Source organism: Myotis brandtii, unplaced genomic scaffold (assembly GCF_000412655.1).
Source record: "Myotis brandtii unplaced genomic scaffold, ASM41265v1 scaffold411, whole genome shotgun sequence".
Classification (NCBI taxonomy): domain Eukaryota; kingdom Metazoa; phylum Chordata; class Mammalia; order Chiroptera; family Vespertilionidae; genus Myotis; species Myotis brandtii.
The window spans coordinates 992,873-1,001,501 of record NW_005365804.1 but is presented as its reverse complement, the minus strand read 5'-3'; the positions used below and the strand labels follow the sequence as shown (position 1 = coordinate 1,001,501).

The 8,629-nt window shown below is 56.1% G+C and overlaps 1 protein-coding gene across 1 annotated transcript; it reads left to right on the top strand.

Moving 5' to 3' along the window:
* Positions 1-3,372: 3,372 nt before the first annotated feature.
* Positions 3,373-8,216, top strand: TEPP (testis, prostate and placenta expressed). The gene is made up of 7 exons (XM_014545541.1): positions 3,373-4,317; positions 5,381-5,442; positions 5,723-5,897; positions 6,423-6,484; positions 6,698-6,762; positions 7,079-7,111; positions 8,099-8,216. The coding sequence occupies exons 1-7, from the start codon at positions 4,095-4,097 to the stop codon at positions 8,127-8,129; spliced, it is 651 nt and encodes a 216-aa protein (XP_014401027.1). The 5' UTR covers positions 3,373-4,094; the 3' UTR covers positions 8,130-8,216.
* Positions 8,217-8,629: the final 413 nt, after the last annotated feature.

Here is an 8,629-nt window from a genome sequence, read left to right as displayed (position 1 = left end):
GGGGGGGGGGGGGGGGAGGACAGATTTGGGAGCCTAGGGGGGCCCAGGGGCCTGGCTCCCCACATACCTTGGCCAAGCTGCAGAGTGGCTGGTCGGAGAATGACAGCTTGGGGTCCCCGGGTGATCCTGGGAGACTCCTCCAAGTGGAAGGGGCTTGTCCACTCTCGGTCATCAGTGGCCGTACACCCCAGCCCCCCAGGCCCAAGGCCGAACTCAGGCGGATTCTCTCTGGTCCCAAATCCTCGAATCCCGGGCAGCTGGGGCGGGGCGGGGCCTCAGCAGCTCCTGCCTTGGGCTCTGCCCAAACCGCTGTGGTCTGGGGCCAGACCTTTAGGAAGAATCCGAGGACTGAGGGGTGACTGACTGCGGGTGAGCTGGCCCCCTGAACTGAGGTGGGACCCTAGAGGGGAGACAGAGATCTCGGGGAGGAGGACAAGAGGGACAGAGGCCCGGGAAAGAGGGACGCTGAGGCGACAGGACTTGTACGGGCAGTGGGGTAGAGGGATGTTCAGCAAAGGGGTGGGAGCCTAACTTGATCATCCACAGGATTTCTCGAGCTCTTCCTCCGAGCCCAACAGCGTGCCAACCTTGGCCCATTGAGCAAGACAGGCACGGGGCCTGCCCTCCTGGAGCTTCTATTCAACGGAGGGAAGTAAACCAGATTAAGGAGGAGTAAAGAAATATTGCAGCCCAGCTGGGGTGGCTCAGTGGTTCAGCATGGACCTATGAACCAGGAGGTCACAGTTCAATTCCCAGGTTGTGGGCTCGATCCCCAGGAGGAGGTGTGCATGAGGCAGCTGATTGATGTTGATGTTCCTCTCTCATCAATATCTCTCTCTCCCTCTCCCTTCCTCTCTCTCTCTAAAAAAAATTAATAAAAACATATTTTAAAAAAAGAAATATTGCAAATGTTGCTGATTCCATGAAAGAAGCAAACAGGGCAGGGAGTAGGGGCTGGCAGGTGTCTGTGAAGAGGTAGACATGTGAGCTGAGACATGAAAAGCAAGATCTGAGTGAACGGTGGTCCAGACAGAGGACACTGCCAAGGTGAAGGTCCTGCGGCTGGAATGACCTTGAATGCACCTGAGGAGGAGAGGGGCCGAGGCCGGGGGCTCAGTGGGTGTAGGGAGAGTGGCAGGAGGTTAGGCCCAGAGATAGGCCCAGGCAGGTCATGTAGGCCTGTAAGCCATGAGAAGATTGGGTTTTAGTTGATGGGCCGCATGAGCCTGTCTTGTCTGTGGCTGCGACCATAGGTAACGACAAGCCGTGGTTATACTATGTAGCAGGAAAACGGGTTACCACTTGTAGGAAGTTGGGGCTGTGACTTGGAAGAGGTACTGGAAGCTCCTAGACTCTGTTTTTTGCTTTCTTTGGTTGGCATCTATTTTTTTAGAACAACTTTAAGAGGTATAATTTACATGCCATAAATTTCACCCGTTTTAGTGTACAGTGATTTTTTAGTAAAATGCCTGAGCTAGGAAATTAGCACCCTCTAGTTTTAGAACATTCCCATCACCCATTCCCCCCGCCCCCCACGCTCCCCCAAGATCCCTCCTGTGACTTCCCGTCCCACCCCAGCCCCAGGCAACCACTAATCTGCCTTCCGTCTCCCAGGCTTTGCCTTTCGAGCACATTTTACATAAATGGTTCCCACAATCTGTGGAGTGTTTTCGTGTGTGATTTCTTTCATAATGTTCTTAGCATAATGTTTTTGAGGATCATCCACATGATAGCACGTATCTTGGTTTCTTTTTCATTCTCAAGAGTATCCCATGGTGTAGCTATAACACAGTCTGTTTATCTGTTCGCCAGTCAACAGACACTTGGGTTCTTGCCACTCTTGGGCCATTATAAAGAATAAACATTTGCGTGAAGTCTTTGTGTGGCCATATCTTTTCATTTATCTTGGGAAGATTCTTAGAGGTACAATTGCTGGGTCATATGTCAATGTATGTTTCACTTTTTCTTTTTTAAGTTCAGAGCAGACGGGCGAAGGAGAGAGAGATAGAAACATCAATGATGAGAGCGAATCACGGATCAGTTGCCACTTGCAGGCCCTGTACTGGGGATCAAGCCTGCAACCCGGGCATGGGCCCTGACCGGGAATCGCACCGTGACCTCCTGGTTCATAGGTCGACGCTCAACCACTGAGCCACACTGGCCAGGCTATGTTTCACTTTCTGAGAAACTGCTAAACTTTTTTTGCAAAGTAGTGCCCGATGTCTTGACTTGCGTGGTAGTTACATGAGGTCTCATTTTATAAATTTGTGGTCACATTATTTATGCACTTTCTGTATTTTGTTACGTTTCACAACTTTAAAATAGTTAGAAATAAATGGGGGGGTGTGACTGAAGTCAACTCTGGGAGAGTTTTCCATGAGCTGCGGGCTTGGGGATGCTGCCCTGGGGCTGTATGGAGCCCTGCAGGAGGAGCAACTGGGGAGCCAGATCTCTAGATCTCGCAGTCTCAGCACCCGGGCAGGCATATGCAAAGTACATATGCAAAGTATATGCAAATAGGGCAGGCTCTCCCAGGGGTCCCTCACCTGAGGGTCTCTCTCTACTGGTTGTGACCAAGGTGGCAACAGGCCCCAGGGCTTGGGGGTGCTGGGCTTAGGCACTGGTGACCTTGCTTTCTGGGAAGGAGGGAGGGAGGCTGCAGGGGGCTGGGATGGTGTATCACCTGCTAATCCCTGTCCTGCTGAGGCCACCGCTCTCCCTGATCCCCTTATGCTGACCCTGGATACGGGCCGCCACAAATCCCCACCCCTGGAGCCCCAAGGGCTGGCAGGCAGGGCAGTGCCCTTGTCCCCGAGGTCTGCAGGGAGGGAGGGCCCTCCCAGACCCCAGACACCCCTCATGGCAGGGCCTGGAGCCCTTGCTTAACACCGATGGGAGCCTTGAGGCCCAGAGAGAGACAGTAACTAGTCCAGGATCACACTGCCTGCCCTGGCCAGCCCTGGCATGGCCATCCCCAGGGAGCCCGGCTCCCTGTCTGACATTTCCCAACATGCCTGGCCTGTGCTGTGGCCCAGGGGACAGCAACCTTCAGGAAGGCTGAAATGGGGGGCAAGGGGGGCAGACAGAGGACCCCTGGCAGCAGGCTCTTCTCCCCAGAGCCTGTGGTTGCCAGGGTTGCCAAGGAGTGGGTGCCCTCACAATCAGGTTGCAATGGGCATTGTGTCTGCAGAACATTCTTTATTCCCCTACTGTCTTATAAGGCACTGGGCCTGGCCCACCTCGCTATCTCTTCCCCACCCTGAGCAGCTGGAAGAAGAGAAAATCCTTATAAGCCCGAGCACCTGGGGCCTGAGCCCTGCAGATCAGGTAGCCACTGTGGGTGGGACAGGAGCAGAGAGTCCTCCCTTCCCTGCTCCACTCCCTGTCCCTCCCCCTGCAAGCCCATCCCTGTGCCCTCGCCCTGCTCCTCCATGGCCCTAGGTCCTCGCCTCCTGCCCACCTACCACCACCTCCGTCTCTCTCGCCTCTAACGGGGCTCAGGAAGGAAATGAGCTGAGTCACAAATCCTCACTACAGTTGAACAGGCGGAATGGCTCCTGGGAATGCCTGCTTTTTAAAGGGAGGCGCTGCCCAGGCAGCAGTGTTCCCCCAGTTCGTATCTATCTTGTCTCTCCCCTTCTTTAAAATGCCTTTCTCTCCCTGTAGAATTTTGAGTAAATGCCAGAGGCCTTAGCTAAGGCCAAAAGTCCATAATTAGTTCTCACTCTGAGCTAAATCTGAACCCAGTTGCTGCTGCTGCTTCCTGCTCCTTATGTAAGAATAGACTCAAATGCCACCTCCTGTAGACCATTCCCCGAATGCCACATCCCCAGCCTCCCCAGACACACACCCCCTGTCCTGACCCTGTCAGAGCCCTTAGCAGCACATCCTGGGTGTGCCATGTTGTCCGATTGTCCCTGCCACCACACGGGGAGCTCGTGAAAACATAAAAAAGAAATGGCATACATTAGGTGCTCAATAAATGTCAGACCGGAAGACAAATCAGCACTGGCCAAGGTGGTGTTCCGATGCTGAGGGGTGTCTGGCTGACCTGAGCCCAGGGTGAACCCCTTTGTACACTTTGCTCCCCAGCTATGGCCCGCATCATCGACGTGGTGCCCTGGGACGATGGCTCCACCCACGTGTACGCGTCCCCAGCCATCCTGCTCCCGATGGAGCGGCGGAGAAACCAGTTGGCCAGCGTGAAGCAGCAGCTCTACCACCCGGCCCTGCCCAGCCTGCGCCGCATGGACATGGATAATGCCAGGGCCTGCCTGTCGGACGAGCACTGCCAGACCACCACCTACTGCCGCAAAGGTCAGGCCGCCTGGCCCGCTGCTGGGGCCCCTGGGTCTTTGGCAAAAGGGTGGATGGTTTGGAGGAGAGAGATCTGGGAGTGCAAGGCTATGAGTGGCAGGTGGAAGCAACCAAGGGGCTAATCCCAGCTCTGCTACTTCCTACCCAGGAAACCTCACAAGGTCTGAGCCTCTGTTTCCTTATCAGCAAAACGGGGTTGGTAATGGGACCTGCCTCCCAAGGCCCAGTGTGAGGTTCAAACGAGGTAAGGCAGGAAAACTAATTAGACTAGTGCCTGGCACCTAACAGGTCTCAATGCATGGAGCATATTGATGTAGATGTTGTTATTATTCATGGAGAACAACTGTGCAGAGGTCAGTAGTTGCAGTAGCAGGAATTAATAATAAAAGCACTAATAACAACTTCTGCCCAATCCTCTCTCCATCTGGAAAATACGTGGAAATATTTTTTCCATTTGTCTTTTGACTTCTCGTGTTGTTTTTGCAATGCAGAAGTTTATTTTTATGTAGCCAAAGTTATCAACTTTTTCTTTAAGGCTCCCAGATTTAGAGTTGGCACAGCCTTCCCCACCCCAAGATTAGGAAGAAATTTACCCGTGTTTTCTTTCTTTTCTTTTTTCTGAAGATTATTTTTAATTGATTTTTTTAAGAGAGAGAAAGGGAAAGGAGGAGGAGGAGGAGGAGGAGGAGAAGATAGAGGAGGAGGAGAAGGGGGGAGACATCCATCAGCTGCCTCTTGCATGTCCCCTAAGGGGAATCAAACTAGCAACCTTTCAGTGCATGGGATGATACCCAACCAACTTAGCCACACTGGCCAGTGCTACCCATGTTTTCTTCTAGTACTTCTATAGTTTCTTTTCTCTTAATATTGAAATATTTGATCTTTTGAAGTTTATTCTGTTGTAAGCCATATTAAGTAAAAATCCACTTTATCTTAGTTTTCTTAAAGTTGTCAAATATTTTCCCCCCAAAAAATTTTAAGCAGTGTGGCCCAACCTCTTCTGGTGTGGGCCTGTGACTGCTGTGCAGGAGGCATCTCCTCTCCCTTTCTCTTCCTTCTTCAGATGACTTTGACAACGCACACTACACACTCCTCGGTGTCCCCAACAAACCCCTGCAGTGCTTGGTGAGTGAGTGTCCTTTGCTCCTGGCCTGGGTTTGCTCAGGGGAAAGGAAGAAGGCCTTGCCTGCACCCAGCCCCAGGCGCCTCTAGTCTTGGGCTCTACTCCAGGTACTTCCTCGGCCGCCGCCTTGGGACCCTGGTCCCCTTCCCATCTCTATCTGGGGCTTCAGGCGCCCCTCGGTCAGATAAGCCAAGTGTCAGCTCCGCCCTCCAGGGTAGTTTGCGTCGGCCTCCCAGGCTTCTGCATCTGCCCCTGGGGCCCTGACTCCCATCGCCCGGTCAGGACATCACCGCCACTGGCCAGAAGATCCGCCACAGGAGCCGCGAGGGAAAGCTGGCGCCCATCCCCCCGGGCATCAACCGAATCAGCTGGCCCAGCTTCACACGCGCCATCGAGGACTGGTCCCGTTTCGTGTCCTCTGCCGGAGAGTTCAAGCTGCCCTGCCCGAGCAAGAGGGGTTAGTCTCCCGGGCGCGGAGGATGCCCTGGGGCGGGAGAGGTAGCCGAGCCGCGGGAACTGGAGTCCGGGATCCGCAGCGCTGACTACGGACAGGGGATGGGGGTGGGGGTGGCGCTCCAGCCAGGACAGGGCGGGGAAGCTGGGGAGCAGCGGGGGCACTGAGAGAGGGAAGGGCTGAGACGCATTGAGGGACATGGAAGCGAGGTTCGTCTTAGGGACAGGGTGGAGCCAGGTACGAGCCAGGAGCCTTTGGGCTGAGGCTGAGCCCAGGGTGGGTTCTGCGACCCGCAAAGAAGGGTCTGGAGGCGGGACAGGTTCTAAGCAGGTGTGGGCGGGGCTGGGTCCAGGGGCGGGGCTCAGGTGAGAGAGAGGGCGGGGCTTGTCCTGGCCGTGCAGTTAAGGCGGGACCTGTTCTAGGAGCAGGTGTGGGCGGGGCGGGGCCCAGGGGCGGGGCTCAGGTGAGAGAGGGGGCGGGGCTTGCTCTGAGTGTGCTCGGGGCGGGAGACCGGCGCTCTCTCCGCAGTCGAGAGTTACAGCGGCTACGCGGTGCGCTATTTGAAGCCGGAGTTGACCCAGAACTGGCGGGTAGGGAGGGCTGCGCTGGCCCGTCCTTGGGGCCCGGCAGGGTGGAGGGAGGAGCGGCTAACCCGGGATGGGGCGTGGGCAGAGGGAGGGTCTCCCAGTCCTCAGGGCCAAGATCTCCCGCATAGAGCGCTGTGTGGGGCGTGAGCGGGGTGAGGTTGCGGGGTGCGTGTCTCCCGGCTCACGGACCACCCCCATCCCTCTGGCCTGCCCCAGTACTGTCTCAACCAGAACCCCAGCCTGGACCGCTACGGACAGAAGCCCCTGCCTTTCGATTCCCTGTAAGTGAGGCCACAGCGGGCCCCCCGCCCGCGCCCCTCCCTGCCCCAGACCCCCGTGAGACGAGGGAAAATTCGTTGGCTCCACTACACCACAAGAAAATCGCAATTTCAAAATGAATAACTGTGGAACTTTTGCCGAACGGAGCCCCCTGTCCCCCAGTCCCTGGCAACCTCACCCTTTCGGGTGGGCGAAGGTGCAGCGTAATCCTAGTGGCCTGGAGGCTCCCGAGGTGGGAGCCAGGTTTCCGGGGAGTGAGGTTCCCTAAGATGGGAATGCGCCTCCCCACCCCGGTTCACCCTCCTCCCTCTCCCGCAGGAATGCGTTCCGACAATTCGGCTCCAAATACAGGTAGGGAACTGCCCCGCCCGCCCCACACCTGGCCTTCCCTCCCTCTGCCTGGGCTCCTGGGCGAGGGAGGCTCCAAGGGTTAGACTCTAACCGTTAGAGAGAGAGCCACTGCCTTCCAGAGACCCGCACAGGCAGGAGCGCAGCCCACCTGGAGGTGGAGGGGGGGAGGCAGAGAGCTTGTCCCACCCAATGTGCCCCGGCCATGCAGGGTTGGGAGGGTTACCCGAGAGGAGAACAGGGGCCAGACGAGCAGACAGATACAAGAAACATGATGGAGAGGGTCAGGGCAGCCCTCCGGGATGCAGAGCTGGCAGGAGCTGGCGCTAGTGTTCTCAGCCCGAGTGTGCACGACATTCAAGCGTCCAGCCCCATTCTCTTCATCAGTCCGCAGTCCCCTGGTCGGGCGACCCAAGCCACCAGCACAACCACACGCTCCACACCTTCACGTGTGTGGATCTTTCTGTGCCTGAAAACTCTTCAGTCTTTACAGCCCAACCCAAGGATGTCCCACCCTTGAAGTCGCCCCTCCGCCTCTCCCCTCCAGCTCAAACCCCCTCCCTAGGGGTGGTGTCCCTATCTGATGGTGCACAGGCTGCTGTGTCCTAATGATTGATGGGAAGCTGGCTTCTCTCGCCCACCCTGTGCACACCCAGGGAGCACGTGCTATTCTGTTACTAACATATAACGCCTGCCAGCGCAGTTCACTAAAGGGTTGAACATGAGAAATGTGGTGCATGGTTGGGGATCAGAGGGAGAGAAAGGTGAGGCAAACCGGAAGGGAGGGGGCTTGGAAGTCAAGCAGAGCAACTGAAAATATAACAAGGGAAATAGGGAGCCATTGAAGGTTCTTAAGCCAAAGAGAGGCAGGGCAGAAGCTGTGTTTTCAGAGCTTTGAGGGCAGGAAGGTGGGTTGGGGGGGGGTATACATCCTGATTTTCCCCCAGGATGCCCCAGAGGCGCCCACCTCACCCCAGTTTCTCTCCACAGTCGTGTCAACTACCTGACCCCCTGGCACTAATCTGTGAAAAGGAGGCCGATGCCCAGACTGCTGGACCATGCCACCTCAGTTTCCCAGCTGGACAGAGGGGGTACAGTGGCAGCCCCCATCTCCCCAAGAGTTCATCCTCACTGGAAATAAACCTAATGCTCCCACAGGAAGGCACCAGGCTCATATCCTGTGTGTGTGTGTGTGTGTGTGTGTGTGTGCGCGCGCGCGCGCGCGCCAAAGGGACTGGGAGTGGCCAGGACCTGCACGTGACAATATCTTACCCTTTCCTGCCCCTACCGACTCCTGCAGGACGGGTGGGGCGGGAGGAAAAGTCTAGCAACCCTGGGAAAGAGTCAGGATCTAAGCCCCGAGGCCCAGGTGGGGGTGAGATGCAGAAGCAGGCTGAGAATTGGGGTTTCCTTGTGCCCTGTCCCCTGCTTGTAGCCCCACAAGCAAGTCCCCTCCACCTTGGACTGTGAACTTGAGCCCTAAAGAGAAAAGAAGAGGTTCAAAGGGGATTTTTAGAAAAC

What these genes read in the sequence shown, in the direction of transcription:
- TEPP (XM_014545541.1), top strand. Translation starts at nt 4,095, where the DNA reads ATGGCCCGCATCATCGACGTGGTGCCCTGGGACGATGGCTCCACCCAC. An exon ending in GCCCTGCCCGAGCAAGAGGG is followed by an intron (nt 5,898 to 6,422) that starts GTTAGTCTCCCG and finishes CTCTCTCCGCAG; the next exon opens with TCGAGAGTTACAGCGGCTAC. An exon ending in CCCCTGCCTTTCGATTCCCT is followed by an intron (nt 6,763 to 7,078) that starts GTAAGTGAGGCC and finishes CCTCTCCCGCAG; the next exon opens with GAATGCGTTCCGACAATTCG.